Genomic DNA, 23105 nt, shown 5'->3' on the forward strand with positions numbered 1-23105 from the left:
TGAGGGTTAACAAACTCAGTGTGGTATTTGTACCCTTATGAAGTCTATTCACGTCTAACTGTTGCAGGCTATTCCCATAAACCTATTCCAACTATAAATGCCATGAATCTACCCCTCAAGCCAAGCTTCCCCCCAGAGAGATGTGTATATGGCCTGATGCCAGCATGCTAATATCAGCTGTTACTCTTTCTATGTTATTATGGTAAAGTAGGATTCATTGTGACCTCGGCATTTGCCAGAATTGGGAGCTCTGTTTTTCTCCCACATAGTCCCCAGTCTCCCTTATCTTCTTTACTAACTCACAATATCTAAGTTTTTAATTACCATGCTCAACTCACAGATGAAGATGTCATCTAACTTACGAGCAAGTTCAAGGTGAACATCTAAGCATAAAATTAAAGAACTGGCAAGCCAATGGCAGTGCCCTTGCCCATTTCTCTAAGGACAGAGAAACTGATAACTTCTTTTAGGATATATTGAAAAGATTTCTAGAGGTAGTATATGGCAGTACATTAGTTTCCTCAGACTGTAATCGCAGATTACCATAAATTTCATAGATTAAAACAACAGAATTTTATTCTTGCAAAGCTCTAGAAGCTAAATATATAAAAAAAACAGGTATCAGCAAAGGTATGTTTACTCTGGAGGCTCCAAGGAATGTTCCTTCCCTGACATTTTCTTAGTTTCCTATTTTTGACAGCTCTTGGCATTAGTTGATTTACAAATACATCACTTTAGTCTCTTTCTCCATAATCACATGCTGAACTCTGCATGCATCCCTGTCTCTGCAGCCAAATATCTCTCATCCTACAAGGACATTGGTGATATTAGAATAGGGTCCCATTAATACAGATAAAGAATTCATTTTAACTTGATTATATCTTCAAGTCAATTTTTGTAAATAAAGTTAAACTCACAGATTCTTCAAGGATGTGATTTTTAGAAGGACACATTCAACATAGAACATACATGACTCTGTAGACATCATCTGGGGGAGAATTTTGATGATACAAGGTCAGGAGACTCATCTTAGCAGAAAGTACATTCGCATACTTCTATATTTCAGCTCACATTTATGAATGCTTACATCAAGCAATTAACTGGGTAGGAGTTTTCTAGAAGACTTAGTTGTCTAATATTTGTATAATATGAAAGATGAAAGTATGCCCAAAGTATCACTGCTCAAAATGATATAAAAACATCTGGTAATGTCTTCATTGACATATGTGACTAATTGGTATCACACTTTAAACTCCCTTTTATATTATGCCCCCAACATACAAGACTTCTATTTTAATTGTTTTCCAATGTAAGCTCATATATCGCACATTCCCTCTGCAAGTAAAAGAAAAAAAGAATATGCAAAAATCCTCAGTTATAAATGTCCAGTTTTCCAAGGAAATAAAATTATTGAAGTTATTAATTCTTTCGATATAGATGAATTGCATACCTGGGGGTGATGGCACATGCTTTGAACCCCAGCACTTGGTAGGCAAAGGCAAGGTGATCCCCATGACTTCCAGGCCAGCCTGGTCTAAATAGCAATTTCCAAGCCAATCAGCAATCAGGTCTACATAGTGAGACTATATCAAAATAATCAAACAAAAGAAAAAGCAAAAACTACAGCAACAACAAAACCCAAATTGCACAAACCTAAACGTTTACCTACTTCAGGATCATGTGATCTGTTTCATGTGAATTCCCCTAAAATCTTCCTCTTTTCCTGCTATTGCTAAACATGTCCATTTTGTTCTGCATGAGTGAGTTTCCTCTCTTCACTGTGGCCCAATGTTACATTTTTTCTTTCACAACCACATAAAAATGCACATGCACACAAACGCAGAAATAGTACACATACCTACATATATATATTTATATTTGCCTTTAAGTACAATCGTAATACTTGCACGTGTATGACTTCATTTTCCAGCCTAGATATATTTATAAAGTGCTTTTAAAATAAATACACAGTGAAAGCTTGTGTTTTCCTTGAGAATTATATGAAACCTGGAGAACAAATGCTAAGCAAGTGACTTCCACTTTTGTCGTGAGATTACTTATTGGATTAATATTGGTATAGAAATACTTCAATTAATCTTGCTCTATTTCATTTTTTATAGCAAGTATTTTAAATTTTATACTTAATAATGCTTTAAAAATCAAAATATTTTCAGATACAGCAGGAATCTTTAATCATTCCATCAATAAGTTGACTGAAGGATCATGTATGAGTTGCACAAGGTTCTGACTGCTACATATTAAAAAGTGGACTCCTCTGTCCCCAGAGCTTGCAAGCTATTATTGAAATGTTAAAGTTCTGACATCACTTCTCTTCTCCTCCAGAAGCTGTACCCTTTGTGCATTTCTACCATCACTTATTAGCTCGTTACATTAACAGGAGCTCTGTCTGGGACACTCCCCTCACCACACATCAGCAGTTTTCCCAGTCATATTCTTTAATATCTTTTCCTGTGGTCATATCAGAGAATGATACTTAAGGAGCATATGAACTTTCTGACATCACCCTACTCAAAATAATAGACAATAAAACCAAGAATCAAATAACTTAGAAGACCACTTATTTGGAGAATTGATAACAAAGCAGTCAAAATTAATGAACAGAAGTAAAACCGATGGATAGATAGAAATATTAATGTAATGTTGAGTCAAACATTCATAACCTGTATTTGCAGAAACAGAGGTATATAACAGAGGTGCAAAGGCATACATTTATACAATGAATATAACTCATTTATTTTTCAATGTGTTCTAAGATTATCTCAAAAGTTATTGATGGAAAATAATATATATTTAGTTTTTTGTAGTATTGTTTATGAAACCACTCATCTCCATTTGCATTTATCTCTTAGCACTTAAAGGAAATGTAAAGATCTCTGAAGAAAACAGCAGCTGACTAAATAAGTATATGGAAGCTCCAGAAACAGAAAATATAGATAACCTTTGCATACTAAACACGCATTGTTCTATACACCTCCAGACAAGTGTTAGAAACCGAAAAAATAAATCTGTGAGGACTTTGGCAAGTATGAAAAGCTATTTGAACATGAAAATAGAATTATGTACTATTTCCTGGAAGAGTTCACTCCCTTGTCACACTGTTTCCAGATGCAAGCAGGGAAAAAGAGTATCTAAAAGACAAAACCCAAATTGAATGTGTCTCTTCATTTTAGTAGAAATTCTTACAGTAAAATTATTATGAAAATTAAGTCATATTCGATGGCAGAACAAAACTTGACTTTTAATTGTTGTGGATTTTTTTTTTTTATGAACAACTAGGGAAGTTTACATGCATAGAAGTGCGGTTCCATCTTGAGCGGCAAATGGGCTACTACTTGATCCAGATGTACATTCCCAGCCTTCTGATTGTTATTCTATCTTGGGTCTCATTCTGGATTAACATGGATGCAGCCCCAGCTAGGGTAGCTTTGGGCATCACCACTGTGCTTACTATGACCACACAGAGTTCTGGATCCCGGGCTTCCTTACCAAAGGTAAGTGTCCTGAGGGGACATGCATGTAATGCGTGCATAAAAACGTTGTTGTTAGATTGGTCAAAAATTCATTCAGCATATTAATTATTGATTTTAAAGCACTAATTCTTGCAAAATGAAGCTATTGAAGGAAAATATTCAGTAAATCAGTGATATCTGCTATATAATGTGTAATGGTTTCCTGTTACTTACATGTCAGTAGTCATCATATGCACCATGGAATTTTTCTGTATCTGTATATTAAAGACTTAAAATATATTGAAAAAATATTTAAATTTGTGTACATGGTAATTTTAAATGCTGGCATAATGCATAGATATACATACGGGGAGAACTTTTTCATACTATTTACTTAATATATATTTAGAACATAAACTGAGACACTGAGAGCTGTATGCTTTGATAATGTATTACAAAATTGCTTCCAGGAAAACATTATAGTAATTACTCCCCATCAAGAACTGTAGCTGATTCCATAGTGTTACAGCCTGGTTTCCATTACCTTGTGACCCTACCTCCTGGCTCCTGGTAGCTGTAGGTCAATAGGAAGTAGTGCTTACCCAAGTCTATAATTTGAGTGCATTCTAATCGCTCAGAATTAAACCATTTGCTCTGTAAAGTTTGTAAAAGTTTCAATACCTCTCTCAGTAAGATACACTGAAAGATAAATATGAGCTTCTGCTTATCTATGTAGCTAGATAGAAATAGAATATTATTTTCTTCTTGTAAGATGATTTCTACAAAGTGTCTATTATCTAAAGCTGTTGTTCTCAACCTTCCTAATGTTGTGACCCTTTAATACAGTCCTTCATGTTGTGCTGACCCACAACCATAGTTATTTTATGACTACTTCATAACTATAATTTTGCTAGTTATAGAAAATATGATCTAGTTACAGATCATTATATATACATACATATATATGATATGCAGAATATTGATATGAAACTCCGAAAGGAGTCATGCCCCACAGGTTGGGAACCACAGATCTAAAGAAAGCCTCTAAAGTTTCCAACACCATAACCTATTATTTTTCTTAAAATTATGAACTTCACCATAGTAAAGTAATATTAGTTTATCATGAACATTTGATGTTGTACCTGCTACCTGAGGTAAATTATAAATGTATGCACAGTCCCCTTAGTGTTTTATATTAATGAATTCTGGTTCAATTAATTAAGTTAAAATATGTGAGTAAATACACTTTGGTCACAAGAAAATTATTGCAAATGTTACATAAGATAGAAAGAATTTGGTGTTGAACGAAGTTCACCTTTCTCAGGAAGAACTGGTGATTGTCTTTCAAAATAATATCTTCCTTTAGTAACACTTTATTATAACTTTTAAATAGTCCAAATCAATTTGCATTTTTATAATATACACTCCGTGTGAAAATTACAAACTTGCTTATTTGTTTAACCTGATTTTCAATGCTTATGAGTTTGTGTATGAATATTCTAAGGAGTCTGGGTGATAGTAGAAACTCCATGGTCAAATTATAATGGAAATTTATTCATATTTGTCTCATACCTGAGCTAACTAGAAATGAAATCTTATTTGATCCATAAGTTAGTTAGAAAAAAAGACAGAATATGCACCATTTCAGGAGTTTGCAGGTTTTGTGGAGTGAGGAAGAGAAGTATTCAGGACACAGAATGGGACAGGACTGAGAGAGTTGAAAGGGGTGAGTAGAAAAATCAGTTACAAAGAAATAAAAAAATTAAGATGGTAAAATAGAGATACAAGTTTAAGCAAAATGGAAAGGCCAGTCTGAGACAGCTTCATACTCTATATACAAATAAAATAGGGATTGTTGAAAGGCATTGATTTCATCAGGATTTCAGAGAAAGAAGAAATTTTCAGTCAGGAGTTCAGTTCTACATATTCATTTACATAGACCACTCATTCTGATAATAGAGACATTGTCTCACAAGAAATTTAATTTCTACCTACAGAAAGAATGCAAGGGTAGTTATGTCATAAGACAAGACAAGGTTGACAAATTATCTTTGACATGTTATAAATAAAGAACAAGAGATTTAGCATATTTAGTTAGACATACTAAAATTCAGAAGGGCCAACTCTGAACATCTGTGTAAACAACAATTGCTAACATACTGGATTAGTCTACTCAAAAGAACAGAAGATCTCTTGAAATTAGAATTTTGATTTAGGGAGAGGGTTGTTTGTATATTTGTTTGAGGGCTAGTAAAGTAGATAGATACTGAGAATTCACCTGTACATTTAAAAACAGTCACCTAAAAGAACAGATTCCCATCTGCTGTTTGAAATCTCCAAGAGCTCACAAAAATCAATCTTGGCACTGTGATATCCACCATTTTCCTACTGCTACATCCTAGGAAGTAGAAAACAAATTCAATTTAGGACTTATAATAACAATAGATTATTAAATAACAGGAAGAAACAAAACATCATTAACTTAATGATAATTGTTTAGTGTTTAACATAGGCTCTGTGCTAGTACATCTCCAGTAGGATAGAAGAAGCTTGGAAATTAGTCAAGACTCAGACAAAAGAATCTTAGAATATATTTAGGCAGTTCCTTGAGATGCCTCCCTAATATGATCAGTGGGATTGGACTTTGTAATGCCACGCTAAGTCAAGCACATCATACGCCAAAGCAAGAAGGCACATGTGGTCCATTCATCAGAATATGGAACTATTTTGCACTTTGGCAGTGCATACGTCAACTGGTCAGAAGAGGTGTCATGTGAATTCTCCTGACAGCAAAGCTTCAAGACAGTTTACATTTATAAGTGCTTCCTTGCACTGTGGGATTAATGTAAATGAGCAAAAAAAAGTGGCAATTATTATGGGGTCAAGTCATAGACAGCATTATAGTTCTTTGTAATAATTAGATTTATCAACAACAGTTAGGGCAACCTGAAGAAAGATGAGTGATCATTCTCACTCTGGATGAGTATGAGAAAGGAGGAGCCAAACTCAAGTGGAAAGAACCAAAAGCCACTTGGGATAGTCCATTGTAGATGGTGGCCGGCTAGCAGCAGAGGTAAGGATAGTAAATAGATTTGGAAAGTAGACATGTTTGAGAATTCTAGAGGTGAAATGAGGTGTGCTTATGAATGGCACATTGCAGAGTCAAAGAAAGGCAGAAGTCAAGGGTGGAATACAGACATACGAGAGGCAAGTTGTTTGCAACACAGGATGATGGAGGAGAGTGTGGTTTGAGGTTCCTTTTTTCCTTTGATACACTCATAAGGCTGATACATGGAACTGCCAAAGCCTGAGAGCTCCAGAGATTCTGAGCAGGAAATCTGGGCCTCCGACTTTTAAGAGTAAACTACAGAAATGGGAAAAAATAAAATGAGACTATGACTGATCTTCTTCCTCCAGCTAAAGACTGGTCCAAGTTACTCAAAGACTTCATTCTTCCTTCTTATTTTCCCTGGGTTCATCTCCAGTCATGTACAAAATAGGTCCATTTGCTTAAAGGTGGAACTTATTTACCCAAAGATATTCAAATTCAAATCTCAACATTGTGTTATCCGTTTTCAAATATGGAAAAGCAATCATCCTTAAGAGGAAGTGATGAAAATCATGAGTGGAAGAAGAGTTAGTCACACATGATTTTAACTTAATATCTAGTTCAGATAGCAACATTAAAAAACATCTATTTTCTAAAGACTAGTGATTAACTTTAGGTACTTTTCTGCCATACACTTGTATCCATCACAGTACAACCTCAGCAAGGGTCTGAAAATACCTGAATTGAAAGAAAGTTCATCCAAACTCTATCTCTCAACTCTAACTAATCTAAGATTCTTGGCCCTATGTGTCATCTAGGTCTTACTTCTTTGAAATTATTCTACATAACAAATGACAACAAAATATAGTGGCTTAGTGACTTTTTTCTTGCACATAAAATGATGAATTATCTTGGTCTCTTCAAGGCTAGCCTGAGACTGGCTGAATGAAAGTGGCCTTCAGTTTAGACTGTGGGGTGGTTTGGTTTGCTCCTTATGTCTCATCATGAGTAACTATGGTTACCAGCCATACGCTCCACCCTCCCAACTGGGGAGTTCATGAATACTAGAAATGAAGCAGATACAAGGAAAACCTTTTGGGTCAAAGTTGGCATAGAATCAAGTTCTATTCTCATCCCACAAAATTATAGAAGTTCCATGGCCAAACCCAAAGTCGATAGGATGGGGAATGTATTCCATGTACAAGGAAGCTTTGGGGAAGAAAAAAGGAGAGCAGTAGTGACAAGCAAATAACGCTGTCTGCTAAAACTCTGTGTCTTTTCTTAGACTACTACTACTCGTTCATATAGGTTTTAGGAAAGTATGCAAAAGGTGAGAAGGAATGGAGACAAAGAGGTGGGAAATTCACAGGGAGATTCTATGTAGATCTCTCCACTCTATCCCTACCCCTCCAGCTATCTTATTTACAAAAAGCTGCTACACATAAAAGGACAAAGAACACTTGAAAGTCTAATGACAGCTAATTAGTTAAATTTATCACAGAGGCCCAGAAGCCTCTGGTCAAATATATTGCAAATTGTAGACTAAAGGGTATTTAAGGGTTGAGGGCCAGTACCTTGAACATAATATTTCAATTACTTTCCTCTTTTTTTCTTTTCTTCTTCTTTTTTCCTTTGGTTTAATTTGCTTGTGAAACCCATAAGAAGTAGCTTTATGATGAGACAAAGCATCTTTTACACATTTCCATCCTCAGAACCTAACGTCTATGTGCGTTTACTGAGTACCATGTGCACATTTACACATTTTCATCCTCAGAACCTAACGTCTATGTGCGTTTACTGAGTACCATGTGCACATTTAAACAACATGAGCTTTTCAATTATTTACTCAATACTTGGCTTTAAAAAGCAAGCAGCTATACCATTTTTATCTTTCTGGTGTAGCATGAAAATTCAGTTGCATTAAACTTCACCTGCTTCTCTCTGTTTCACTCTAGAGTACCACAAAATTAATGAAAAAGAATTTAAAGTTTGCAGTTATCTTCCTTACTATATAAGGAAAACAGTAGTTCTTGAAAAATACAAAACAGTTTTACTACCAACTATACAAGAAACTATAGCTAATATAAACTGAAAGTGCATCATTATGTTTTCTTAATACTTGATTATATTGTCACACAGATTATTTGTGGGTTATTTAAACTGAAAGAATAAAAGATAAAAAAATGGAAGGAGGTATATTTACTGTTGGTTTCTTAAAATTAATTAACAAACACTCTTAATGGTCTAGAAAATACTCAGAGGATTTAAACAGTAAGTTATATGTTTGTGGCAATATAAATGGACTGAAGGGAGCATATAGTAATCAGACCTTCTTATTATTATAGCAGTGAAAAGCTACTCCAGCCAGCAGGGTTTTGTCCTTACTATTTAAATACAAAATACAGTTAACTGATAGTACTTCAATCAAGTCTGGAAAAAATACAACACGTCTGGGTTCATTTTTGCTTTATTATTGTACCATAATAGGTCCCGGTCCCACTGCCTGGATGCCTCCCAAACAGTTCAAGTTAATCAACTGTCTCACTTATCCAGAGGGCCTGATCCAGTTAGGGGCTCCTCAGCCATTGGTTCATAGTTCATGTGTTTCCACTAGTTTGGCTATTTGTCCCTGTGCTTTTTCCAATCATGGTCTCAAAAATTCTCGCTCATACAATCCCTCCTCTTTCTCACCGATTGGATTCCTGGAGCTCCACCTGGGGCCTGGCCATGGACCTCTGCATCTGCTTCCATCAGTCATTGGATGAGATTTCTAGCACGACAGTTAGGGTGTTTGGCCATCCTATCACCAGAGTAGGTCAGTTTGGGATTTCTCTCGACCATTGCCAGTAGTCTATTGTGGAGGTATCTTTGTGGATTTCTGGGGACCTCTCTAGCACTTTGCTTCTTCCTATTCTCATGTGGTCTTCATTTATCATGGTCTCCTATTCCTTGTTCTCCCTCTCTGTTCTTGATCCAGCTGGGATCTCCCACTCCCCTAAGCTCTCTTTCCCTCGACCCTTGCCCTTCATTACCCCCCTTCACGTCCAGTTTGCTCATGTAGATCTCATCCATTTCTCTGTCATTGGGTGATCCCTGTGTCTTTCTTGGGGTCCTGTTTTCTAGGTAGTATCCCTGGAGTTGTGAGTAGCAGTCTAGTCATCCTTTGTTTTACAATGAATATAATTTCTAAGCATAGATTGGACCTATTAAAAGATGAACTGATGGATATTTCCAGTTGTCCTTTCATCTTGCTACAATTACTAGGCTTACTGAGTTTTAAGTATAAAACTTAGCATTTAATAAACATCTTCTCTCTACTTGACATATATACAGATCTGCTGTATATTTTTTCAATTTATTTGTTTTTATTTTGAGATTATAATTACAGAATTTCCCCCTCCCTTTCCCCCCATATACTCATGTTCCCCACTATCTTTCAAATTCATGGCCTTTTTTTTTACTGATTGCTATTATATGAATCTATGCACATACACATAAGTATAAATTTTCTAAGTTTAAGAGATATTCCAAAGTTTACATTTTTATAGCAGCACCATACAAGGATTCATGATAAAGCTAAATTTTAAAAAGCAAAAACTGCATATGCAATTTTGAGACTAAAAATCTCCTTTACTACATACTGTACTGCACACACATATATGTGTGTAAATACATATGTATACACACAGAGACACATAGATAGATAGATAGATAGATAGATAGATAGATAGATAGATAGATAGAGATACCCCAGACCATATTTATGAACTTCCTCAAAAATAGGTCCTTAAAGGGCCCTTATAGGCATCATCTGTCTCCAAGATAAGTCATAAATTACACTCTTAGACATCTGAACAAAAGGAATGAGAATGAAAATGGTCATAATAAGTAGAGTGCAAAATCTCCAACACGTAAAACAGGAGCAAGGAGTCACACGCTAAATTTAACTTCAAATGAATAGGTCAAACGTTAATAGATTATGCATGCCAGGAAGTCTAAGTACATCCTCTCAGGAAACCTCTCAAGTGACGTCTAGATTGATTTTGCGTTTTCTTGTAAATGTTAGAAAACGTTAGTCACACTCAATAGAAGATATGGAAGTAAAGCTCTGGGAACTGAATCTGGAAGCTGAGGTAGCTGTGACCTTCACAATCCTTTCGTCTTTCCCTGGTTGCACTTTCCTGAGGTGACTGGAAGGATGACCTCTAGTCAGTAGAAATAATGCAACTCAGGAAAAAAAGCTTCTCCACTGCATTTTAACCCTTAAAGAAAAAAACCTTCACGAGTGTGACAAATGTTACATGAGAAACATTGTGCATTTACTATGGGTCTGCATATAATCAGAGTGAATGCAGCATCACTAAGAGTCACCCGCCAGGGTGATGGGTTAAAAACCCCAGAATGTCAAAGCTCTGAATGTCTCTCACTGTCATCACTGGCTAGTGCCTAGTGCTCTCCTTCAATGTTTTCAATACCAACTGCATTTGCTTTAGCCTATGACTTTAACACACTGTTTGCTCTTTCTCTTTTTTGTAATTATTTCATTGCTGTGGGATGGTCTGTATGTCAAGTGTGTTGCTGATTGGTCAGTAAATAAATCACTGATTGGCCATTGGCTAGGCAGGAAGTATAGGCGGGACTAACAGAGAGGAGAATTGAGAGAACAGGAAGCTGGGGGGAGGAGACTGCCAGCCGCCATCAGGACAAGGAAGATGTAAAGTACCGGTAAGCCATGAGCCATGTGGCAAAGTAAAGATTAATAGAAATGGGCTAAATATAAGAGTAAGAGCTAGACAATGACAGGCCTGAGCTAATGGCCAAGCAGTTTAAATAATGTAAGAGTCTGTGTGTTTATTTTATAAGTGGGCTCTGAGACTGGCGGGACTTGGTGGCGGGAGCTGGAGAGAAATTCTCCAGCTACATTTCATCTCTGGCATTAGATAACATCCAAATGCATTTCAGGTTAATATTTCTCCTATAAACTTTACAAATGTAAAGTTTTTGCATGCAGGCTCTCCCATTCTAGTGAATAAACTAAACAATTAAGTAAAATTCATAGAGACTAGCAATTTAAAAACTCAGAAAAGAAAACAACACATAAGCAGATAAATTTCCAGCATGTTTTGAGAAACATATTTTTCTGTATGCCTGAGCCACTTGGCTTATTCCACAGTCAAACTTATTCATCATGTTTCACTTGACATTTCTGGAACTGGGGAAATCTACAAAGATGGATTGCCGCTAAAGGAAGAACAGATTACCTTACCCAAAGGCATACACTGAAATGTTCTGTAATATATATATATATATATATATATATATATATATATATATATATATATTATACTGTATTATATATATGTTCTGTAATATATATATATATAATATATATATAAATCTTTTTTAAGAAAAGCAAATTTAGATTGAAAAAAATTGACAAAGCAATTACTCTTAAATGACCCATGGAAATTTGCCTTATAGACAGATGTCTACATGCAGGCTTAGGCCGGGTTCTGCTTTAATTAATATCCTCTTCTTAAGTTGAAGCTTTTTAAATGCATCTAAATTTTAATACGTGGAAATGACAGATGTGCACAAGTCTGAGTAATAATTAGCAAGCCACATCCAATGTATCTTCATCCATTAGTACATTGTATCTATGAGCTTCAGCATAGGAAATTACTGGCCTCATGGTAATGGTTTTGACCAACTTGGTAGATTATTGTAAAGGCATGTACCTAGGCGGGCCTCTCAGCCTTAGCATATGGTTCCATTTCTGCAATGCAGTTCCTCCAATGTGCTTGTCAGGCAACAAAACCCAAAACATTGCTCTTGAGTGATAATATCAAAATCTTGCAGAGGGATACCGCACCTGTGAATTGTTGTCCAATGACAGACACAACCTATCACTCATGATCAGAGGGAACAAATGAAATTATTTCAGGATTAAATACACAAACAAGTGATCACCTGGGAGAGGAATGAGCATGATAGTAAAGTCATCTATTCTAAGTATGTCCTTCTTCCTCTCACTCTGTCTCTCCTTTCTTCCCTTTATCTCTTTCTCTTTCTCTCCTTCACTCCTGTCCTCTCTCACCTCTTCTTCTTCTCTTCTATTTCCTCTCCATCCTCTCTGAAACTGTGTGGCTCAAACAAAGTCATTTCATGGGTGAAGCAGCATGGAGCTCTTCACCTTTACTCTCCATCTCTAGGCAGATTTTGTACCTCTTTATGACTGATTTCCTGTACTTTCTCTGACAGCATGGATTTAGAATACTCAGCTATGTTTCAGACCTAGCTGAGTTATCCTGTCTGCCACCGCAATTGATAGCTTTTTCCTGGAAGGCAGTGTCCTTGGCTCTTTAGTGAATCTTCGCTTATATTATCATCTTAAAGTATTCAAATATCTCAGGGTACTGCTGTGCCGCTCCCCCTGGGTTTCCCCCGCCAGGTACCTGGAAAGCTTGGCAGTTTTTTTTTTTTGTTTTAAGTTGAGGCTGATTCTGAGCAGTTCTGGTTGCTGAACTTTAACCAAAATGACCCGTGCCCCCTCAAGCCTGTACCATTAATCACCCAAGCTGACAACCACAAGTGCCCTGTATTTCCTCCACCACTGTACCACAAGAAAGAGTCACAGTGACAGCACAGATCCAGGACCACATTTCAACAAAAGTGGACATGGCATACATTAGTTCCATCCACTGAGACTTCGATGCTCTCTATTAACATAGTGCATCATAGGCAGATTCTCATCAAGCCAACTTCCATTATATTATGTTTTAAGTGTGAAACATAGAGAAATTCTTACTTAGGTAAGCTCCCCAAATATGACTTCTCTCCAAAACCAAGGTGACTTGGCTCTGTCTATGATATCCATGGAACTCATCAATAATGATACAATTCAGTCGTATATTTTTATGTTATTTGTAATGTAAATTCTCTCTATTTCCTAATTATGACATTAAACAATATAAGAAATGCACAGTATTTCTGAAATATGAACGTAAGTCTACAGAATATATTATAAACTTTTAAAATACTTACTAATTCTTTGAGAATTTCCTACAATGTACTTTGACCAAATTCACTCCTCATTCATTCGCTTAACTCCTCCCACATCCATCCCTATCTCCGACCCCATCCAACTTCATGCCTGATTTTTTTCCTCTTTTTCGAGATTATAATATAATCACATCATTTCTCCATGTCCCTTTTCTTCACATGCCCCTGTTCCCTTTCCTCTCTCTAACCACCCCCATGAGATCTTAAACCCTACACAAAAGGCTACTAATAGCTAAAGAATGCTGAAAGTAGAAGAAACAGTTTGCATGACATTTTTTTTTACCAATCCACTGAGACCAGTTTGTGCTGGCCACATACTCCTGGATGTGGGATAATTCACTGGAGTGTGGTCAACCTACCAGTAACTATCAATTTAATGAAAACTGACTCTCTCTACCTCGAAGTCCTCAACTATACTTAGTGCCGCAATTAGGGCAGAGGTTCATGAATCATTCCTGCTTCTCACTAGAATGTTGACTGGCTTGATTTTACGCAGGCAACCACAGTTGTTAAGAGTTCATAAGTGCAGTGCTTCTGTCGTGTTCAGAAAACACTATTCCATTCTGATCCTCCCAGACTTTCAGCTCTTCCAATCTCTTGGGACCCTCTTCCACAATCGTCCACCAGTCTTGGGGACTGGTAATATAGATGTCCCATTTATGGTTAAACACGCCACTAAAATTAAGATATCAAGCTGACTATGCCTCCCTGTATTAATATAAATTCAATAGAAAATTATCTCCTAGTTCCCAGCTAGATCAAAAGCCTTGCTTCATTTTATATAATCTTGGGCACTCTTCACTGCATTTTGAAGGATACAGTGTTTCTCTGATTTTAACAGTTTGGATTTTCCTGGTCAAAAGACACTTTATTTCTCTCTAGTAAATACCTAGACCCTATCTCCTTTCTCACACTATCTGGTAAAGAGGGAATAGTCTGGGTTTAAGATCAAAGCAAACACACATGGAGGAACTTTGACTTTTAATTATTAGGGAAAAATTAAAGATGGACGTTTTAACACAAATTAAATTCCAAAGTTCAGTGTTGTTCTTAATTTGTAGTGATGATTTAATTAGTCAAAAGGGGAGGTAATAGAGTAGTAGTCGTGTTCCTGGTCTCCAGAAGTAGACCAATTATAGGTCTTCTATAGTAGGTTAATTAAATGCCAATCTTAACCTTTGCCATTTGATAGCTCTGTGATTTTTTGCAGGCATTTCACTAGGTCTCAATACCACCTCTACAATGAGGAACTTTGCCTCTAGCTGTGAAAGAGGAAGAGGAAGATAGAAGAGTGCTATTCTGTTATGAACTTTTAGGAAAAGATTTCTTGAGAAAGTAGTTTATGCTGACATCTGAGGGACAAACAGGAGTCATTCAAAAGGGACAGTCCAGACAAGTCAAAAGCTGCTGAGGCTTTTGTTCTAGCCTTTGCCATTTTCTATGTCACAACTTCCTTAGAATCATCAATGAATAATAGCTACACCTTGTGAAAATTCAAAATAAATTTTGGGAGGTTGGTGCTAGACATCAAACAAGATGTTTCACGTATGCCGAATGCATGCTCTACAACAAAGCTGTGTCAACATAATTTCAGAACATTACACTCAGGAGGAACTCAGTAACCTTTAAAATACAAAAAACTGGAAGGCCTCACCATATCCAAATGACTAACACTTTTTCCTCCCTGCTATAATGCATAGTAAAGAATGGATGTGAAACTTTGGTAGGATATTACTAACAAACAAGGAAAATTTATGAAGAGCACTCTGTAAAATTGCTAGCCTTGACTCATTAAAACTACTGATAACACCAAAAACAAGGAAAGATTGAGCAAATGTGAGTAAATACTAATGAGACCTGAAATTAAAATGCAACAAGTCAGGCTATTTGATAGAATGCTATTCGGGTATTAAGATTAGACAGTAGCTACCCTGAGTAGATAATTGCTAATAGTGTTGAGTGTTTAGCACTGTCTTCAAATTACATGCAGATAGCTCAATAGTGGAGAAACATACATATATATGTATATATGGTGCAAAGTATGTCTATTTATATGTAAATATTATATATATACATTCATACATGCACATCATAATAATTGTAGTCAGATTAGCAGGTGAGGAAGCAAGGGATTCTTTTTACTTACTACTCTTAGGGGTTGCCTAAGAAAAATTTTGAAATAGAGAACAAATAAAATTATTTTAGGTGAATTAATTAGTTGTAAAATAAAATCATTGCTAAGTAAAAAAGAAATAGTGAAATTATAATATTTAAAAGTTAACATTGTTTTATACATACATATATACATGTATATACACACACTCATATACACATTTATTTATTTAGTTATTTACTTACTTAAGTGCAATGTAACTGCAAGCATTATAATGTTTCAGAATTGAGATACCTGGTGTTATGTTGAGGTCTTTGATCCATTTCGGGTTGTGTTTTGTAAAGAGTGATAGATAGGATCTATTTTCATTCTTTTACATATGGACATCCAGTTTGACCAGCACCACTTGGTGAAGATGGTGTCTTGACTCCAGTATGTATTTTTAGCTTCTTTGAAAGTATCAGGTATCCTTAGGTATGTGGAGTTAGATCAGGATCTTCAATTTGATTCCATTGAGCAACATATCTGCTCCTATGCCAATAAAAACCATCCTGTTTTTATTGCTATAGCTCTGTAATAGAGCTTGACATCAGAGATGATGATGCCTTTGACTTTTACTGTACAGGCTTATTTAAGTTTTCCTGTTTTTTTTTTTTTTTGTTTGTTTGTTTCCATATGAAATTGAAAGTTGTTTTTTTTTAATTTCTGGAAGAATTTTCTTGGAATTTAGACAGGGATAGTGTTGAATCTGTAGGTTACTTTTGGTTGAATGGGCATTTTCACAATATCAGTCCTACTGATCCATGAACATAGGAATTTTTTCCATCTTCGGATATCTTCTTTTTTTAATTTCTTTAATTTAAATTCTATATTTTCTTTCTTCAGTTTCTAAAGCTTTTTATTATACAAGTCTTTCACTTACTTGGTTAGAGTCATCACAAGATACTTTTTCTAGCTTTTATGATAGGCATTATTTCCCTGATATCTTTTTCTTTCTGTTTGACATTTGTATATAGGAAGGCTATTAATTTTTGCATGTTAATTTTGTATCCTGATACTTTACTGAAAGTATATATCAGCTTTAGAAGTTTTTCTGGTAGAGTTTTTAAGGTCTTTTATGTATAAACATGCATTATCTGCAAATAAAGACAATTTGACTTCTTTCTTTCCTAATTGTATCCTCTTGATAATGTTTCAAATATGGAATATTTCCTCTTTCTTTTTTCTTGTATTTGAGTTAATTCCTAACTTGGAAATAATAACAAAATATATTCAAGTCCTACAAATTTATGATTAATCCATAAAATTTGTAAAAAATAATATCTTGGAAATTCCTAGTGAATAGATCCTTTTCATTTATTTTTTTCTAACTGATTTATAATTCATATTCAGAATCAGAAAACTAACAATCAATTTTGTTTTCCAGGGCAATAGCAGTCAAAGTTAACTTTCTTACTAGTTTTTCTCTTACTCTTCTTTCCTGCCCAGGTTTCCTATGTCAAAGCTATTGATATTTGGATGGCAGTGTGCCTCCTTTTTGTGTTTTCAGCACTTCTGGAGTATGCAGCAGTGAATTTTGTATCAAGACAACACAAAGAACTTTTGAGATTTCGACGAAAGAGAAAGAATAAGGTAAGTGATTACTTTTATTGGGTTTAATGGGATATCAGTTTGCAGTGCATAGTGATTTGTTATGTTTAATGCAAATGTCTAGGAGAAAAATTTGGATTGGAGACTAAATGAAATGATATTCTCTCACTTTTGTACTTTTAAAAACTGTGTAAAGATCGGTTCAGGGAGAAATTGTAGTATTGAGTTGTACTTACGTAGCATGCCTGATGACATGATACACTTTATGAAGGTCATTAATATATTTCCAGGAGCAACATTGTTTATACTTCATCTGATAAATATTCCATCTTCTACTTGCAATGCTAGAGTATTCCCAATAGCATCACTTAATACAGACATCAGATTTAATTATAAAATTGTTCTTTTTCTGAGCTAATAGGTTGTTTCCATAAATTGCATGGAAGTATTAATATCATGATGAGTTCATGCAGTATAATCTCCTTCTTATGCACATTTTCATATTTAAGCATCTTTGTTCTGAAGCCTTGTGGTAAACAAAACAAATGCTATTATTGCCTTGCTGATATCCGATCCAAGATAGACCCATAAGTAAATGCATTCGGAGCATCATTAGGAAGTCATAGAAAGTTGTGGAAGTAACATGCTAGCTGAATTTGGTGTGTATAATGTGTTTGTTCCTCTGTTAAATTATGTTATGGTATCTTCCTTTATAATAACAGAAAGTCTCTCTCAACAGTAGATCTGTTGGTTACTTATTACAGTCCAAATGTGCCAAATGACAACTTAAAGGAAAACCTTCCTTCAACACAAAACTGTCAGAGTCATAGAAAAGTATTGCCACAGTTCTACATACTGAGACAGTTAAACAAAATGTAACTCTGAAGGACAATGGTCTGCCTTATACAATATGAAGTCTTAATGATTTTTAAGGGCTCAATAATTTATGAATTACTTACTACTTATACATTTAGTAACTATTTTTAAAGCAAAAGCCGTTAAACTGTCAGCTTAAGTACATTTTAGTACTAAATATATTCTAAGGCAACTGACTTCCAAAACTTATCAAGGCCCAGTAAACATCCACAAACGGCTGCAGGAAAGGAGCATTAGCCCCAAGACAGTATTATATTGACATAAAACAATGCTCGATTTTTTCATTTGTTAAGTTTCCATGAAAACAAAACCATACCATTCATATGTTGAAATGTATTGTGATGAGGAGATTAATTTTCATAATGCCCTTCCACCCTCCTCTTGTCTTTGGTCAATTATGATTTTGTCCTCCTCTTATTCCTCTTCTCCCTCCTCCTCCCCCTCCTCCCTCTCTTATCCCTCCCCTTCTTCCTCCTCCCCCTCCTCCCCCCTTCTCTCCCTTGTATTCCTCCTCCCTCTTCTATTCCTCCTCCCTGTCCTGTTCCAGCTCCTCCTCCTGCTCTTCCTTCTCCACCACCTCTGTCTCCTCCCTCTCTTCTTTCTTTACCAGCTCTCTCTCCTCCTTCTATCTTTGCACTTTTATCCCCACCCTGGCCCCGTTCCTCTCTTTGTCCTCATCACTTCCGTCACACAGACTTCTGCTGCCCTTTCCCTCCTGATTCTTAGACTGACGGAAACACTGTAACAGAACCACGGCTTTCCTGGCCACAGCACATGCCTTTCTGTTAGTGACTCAGAATTTCCCTGATCATTGTTTGTTATAACTGGGGCAATACTCAGTTTCCTTATCATTAGTATTCGATTTTGCACTTTTCTTTTCCATTCCTTTACTTCCCTTTTCTTTCCTATCTACTGTAGCATGCTTCAACCACAGGCCACCTAGACTAGAAATGAGAAGCATCATGCATATGCTGTCTAACAGGAAATGACTGTTATCTTATACTCACTCCACACTAAAATCACTGGATAATGAACCAGACCACAAATTTAGATATTCAATTCTGGTTCCTCTTTTCAAGAAAAATCTTTTGACTGAAGTGCCTCTTTACTCAATTTTACCATAAGTAGGAGTGAGATAAAAATATTTGATGTACTTGATTGTCTGTTATTATTTATTTATCTCACTCAAAGATGAAAGATTAATATGTTCAGAGACTAGTGTTCCAGGAAAAGTTAGAAAGAAATACAAGAATTATAAGAATTATAATGGTTTATCATTCTCTCATCACTACTTGAAATATCCAAGCAGCATATGTGACTAAGGGTAATTAAAATTTAATGCAGAACAAAGCTACTTGTTTTCGATTCAATACTTTTGGATAGATACTTTGTATCTGTGAACATCAATGAATTGATACATATGTATGCTAAAATGGTGTATGTGATTGAAATCAATTGTGTAATTATACGTGACTTGCTTCTCTGGTTTCTCAACTCCTCTTGGTCCACTTTACCTTCCCGCAGACAGAAGCTTTTGCACTGGAGAAGTTTTACCGTTTCTCAGACACGGTAAATGGACTTTCTTAACTCTAAGTAGAGGAATGTGATCATCTATAAAAAGCAGACAGCATATTCTGCTCCGAGGCAGTGTTTGGTGGGGAAACACAGCCCCTTTCTGACTTAAAGCTAAGCAAACAGCATTTCTCTTCAGCTAGGGACAATCATCTTTCCTAAGAGCTACACTCTTGTCTTTCCTCAATCAATAAGAGGCTAAGTTATGATTCATTTTGTTCACAGCTCAATATAACTGGTCAAAGTGATTTTAGCATATATATTTTAAAAATATCATATATATCTGGTAGTAATCTTCACAGGGGGAAATCATAGAACTGGAGAAAATTAACTTAAAAATAAATTGGAGCTGGGTGTGGTGGAACACACCTTTAAGCCCAGTGCTAGGAAGGCAGAGGCAGGCAGATGTCTGTGAGTTTGAGCCAGCCTAACCTACACAGCAAGTTCCAGACCAGGCAGAGCTATAAAGTGAGATTAGAGTCAATAAGTAAATAAATCACAATAAATAGTAAGGAAATAAATATAAAATGCATTTAGACACTCAATTCTAAGAGCAGCTGTACAAGCAACCTAAAAAGGAGGTCCAAAATGCTTCTGTGCAGTCTCTGTATCTTTAGAATCTGTTCATTAAAAAATTATATACAGAAATTAACAATTTTGTTTTAATGAGCACATATTTTCAAATTTGTAAATAAAAATACATAAAGATATCACAAAACACACATCCATACATGATGTGTAAATATCTAGGAAGGATATCTAGATTATTGAACCATGGGTGATTTATAAATGTACCAAAGCCAAGAATTTGGCTCATGGAATTACATTACAAATAGACTAGTTTGCTAAGCTGAAAATTTTGGATAAACTGTGTTTTTAAAGTAGCTCCCAAGATGGATTCCGTTGTGCATTCTTAACACCCCCAGTTGAGAATCTAGCAAATGAAACCACTTTAAATGAACATTTTTAGCATCTCTACTTTCTTACAGACTATATTGATCCAGTACTACTTTAAAGTACTGTATTGGCTAGTTTTATGTCAACTTGACCCAAACTAGAGTCATCCGAAAGTAGATAATCTCAACTAAGAAAATGCTTCCGTAAGATCCAGCTCTAGAGCATTTTCTTAATTAGTGATCAATGGGGGAGGGCCCAGCCCATTATGGATGATGCTATCATGGAGCTGGTGGTCCAAGGTTCTATAAGAAATCTGACTGAGCAGGCTATGAGGAACAAGCCAGTAAGCAGCACTCCTCTATGGCCTCTGCTCAGCTCCTGTTTCCAGGTTTCTGTCCTGACTTCCTTCAGAGCTAGACTATGACGTGGAAGTGTAATCCAAATAAACTCTTTCCTCCTCAACTTTCTTTTGGTCATGCTGTTTTATCACAGCAATACAAACTCTAACTAAGGCAAGTACTTACGAAGGTCTCCTAGAATCTATAATCACTTAACTAGTTTACTTTGTTAACCAAATTTGTATGTTAGTTCCCAACCCCAATATTTCTTGGTTTTATCTTTGAAAATGTCATATGATTTATTGACTATAGTTATCCTATTAGCAATATTTTAAATTCATGAAATCTGAATAATCAGATGTAGTGATTTCAATATAGATTCATATAAAAGCATATATCATATACAATAAATAGTATATACCCATGTAAAATCTGTCTCTGAAAGCCTGCATAATTATATATCATTAGTAACTAAAAAGATTTCAGAAACTATTTAAGGAAAATTGCACATTCTATTAATTATGACTTTATAAAGATTTCTAATGAAAATATGCCCTTATGTCACAATCAGTTTTCAGTAAGAAAACTATATAGTAATGTAAACACATTCTTTAGAAAAGCATGAACTTCCTATTTTTAGCAAGTAGGATAAGCACTGAACAAATATGGAAATGGTAACTTTGACTTTTGTAAAGTATCTTTCTCAAACTAATGACCATCTGGGCTGACCAAATTCTTTATCATCTTAAACTGCATATTCTGCTTTGACAGGCTCTGAGCAATCCAAGTCATAAAATCCACATAATCACAATAAGACCAAATGAATACAGTGTGTCTATTTTCGCAAGCAATAATTTGCATGAGTGTCCCTCCATATGCTAATTTGGAAGAACAGCCAAAGTAAACAAAATTGCCTGTTTTGTAGAAAGTTTGTTACAAAAGATCTTACATTAGTGCAGATGGAATTCCTAGAAACGTTGTTTTTATAACTTACTATAGTTTTCACTAGAACTTAATATGTAATCTTTGGAATGACACGTCTTTTCTATTAGAGGAACAAAAGAACCCTTTGCCTATTTGGAAGAGTAAAAGTTGGCTCTTGCATCCAAATTTCCCCACCCCACACTGTCATAGCCTGCTGTGTGCTGACTCCCACTACGCCATGTCATAGATGCTATCTCCAGTGCTGAATGTGTGTGGGTGTATGCATGATGTGAAATTTTTTTGGTTAGAGGTTACTCTTGCCATGTATGGAGAGATACACAGACACTGTAGTATTTCTGAACATGCATTAGCTGTTGAGCGCTTTGAGTGACATTGGACTGCTTCAACGCATTTCATGTAGCTTACTCCACATTCCAGCGATGACTCAATGCTTTGCTAAGAGAAAATTCATCTGCACAATATTCTAGAACTTCTGTCTTCCTAAGAATTATCTGCATATGCAAATAAAATAGAAATGAACTAGTATTATACTCAAGAAATGATGAGCAAAGTTTGTGTTAAGCTAGGCCAACAGTTGTCTTTATAAAATACAGATATAATTAACTGCATTATATTGAAAATTGGTGTAATACCTTAAAATTACTTTTTCGGCAAATTTATTTGTTGTCTTACTTTAAAGTAGCTAAATATAACTTTTAAGACGAATGGGTAAACTATTTTTTTTTGTCTTGTGTTTTGTCATTTCTACTGTCTTAAAACAAATATAAACTATATGTGTAATGTGTTGGTTGAAAAGATGAAACCTCGTGGCTGAAACTTTATGGTACCCACATACATGAAGTCATTTGATATGTTCCATTCCAGATTTATTGATGCTATATTCTAGACTTAATATATTCTTTAAATAGGTATGACTTACAATTTTTATGTATACCTTTAAAAAGTGGTTTCTCGATAATTCAAACCCAGAAAAAATTCTTTTCTGAAGACTTACTCTTATGAGGCACTGAAATTTTACATCCTCAAGTAGAATAAAGATTATAAGATTTTGATTATTTTCTCAAAACAGTTATTTAGAATTTATGTTAAGCAAACTACTCCTTTGAGGTGTATGCAGTTTGAATACTATTCATGAAAATAATATTTGATAAAGTAATGTAGGGCTGGCAAAACAGCTCTGCAGGTAAGGGCAC

The 23105-nt window shown here is 35.4% G+C and overlaps 1 protein-coding gene across 3 annotated transcripts in view; it reads left to right on the plus strand.

The window, feature by feature from the left end:
• Glra3 (glycine receptor alpha 3) overlaps positions 1-23105 on the plus strand; it is a 149457-nt gene that overhangs the window by 117408 nt on the left and 8944 nt on the right. The window contains exons 7-9 of one of the 3 annotated variants that reach the window (XM_059244543.1): positions 3298-3512; positions 17183-17326; positions 19685-19729. In XM_059244543.1, the coding sequence (XP_059100526.1) occupies positions 3298-3512; positions 17183-17326; positions 19685-19729 (404 nt within the window). Of the gene's footprint in view, positions 1-3297; positions 3513-17182; positions 17331-19684; positions 19730-23105 lie in introns of all 3 variants that reach the window. The other 2 variants (XM_059244544.1, XM_059244545.1) reach the window with 2 other exon arrangements.

This window comes from Peromyscus eremicus, chromosome 17 (genome assembly GCF_949786415.1).
Source record: "Peromyscus eremicus chromosome 17, PerEre_H2_v1, whole genome shotgun sequence".
Taxonomy (NCBI): Eukaryota; Metazoa; Chordata; class Mammalia; order Rodentia; family Cricetidae; genus Peromyscus; species Peromyscus eremicus.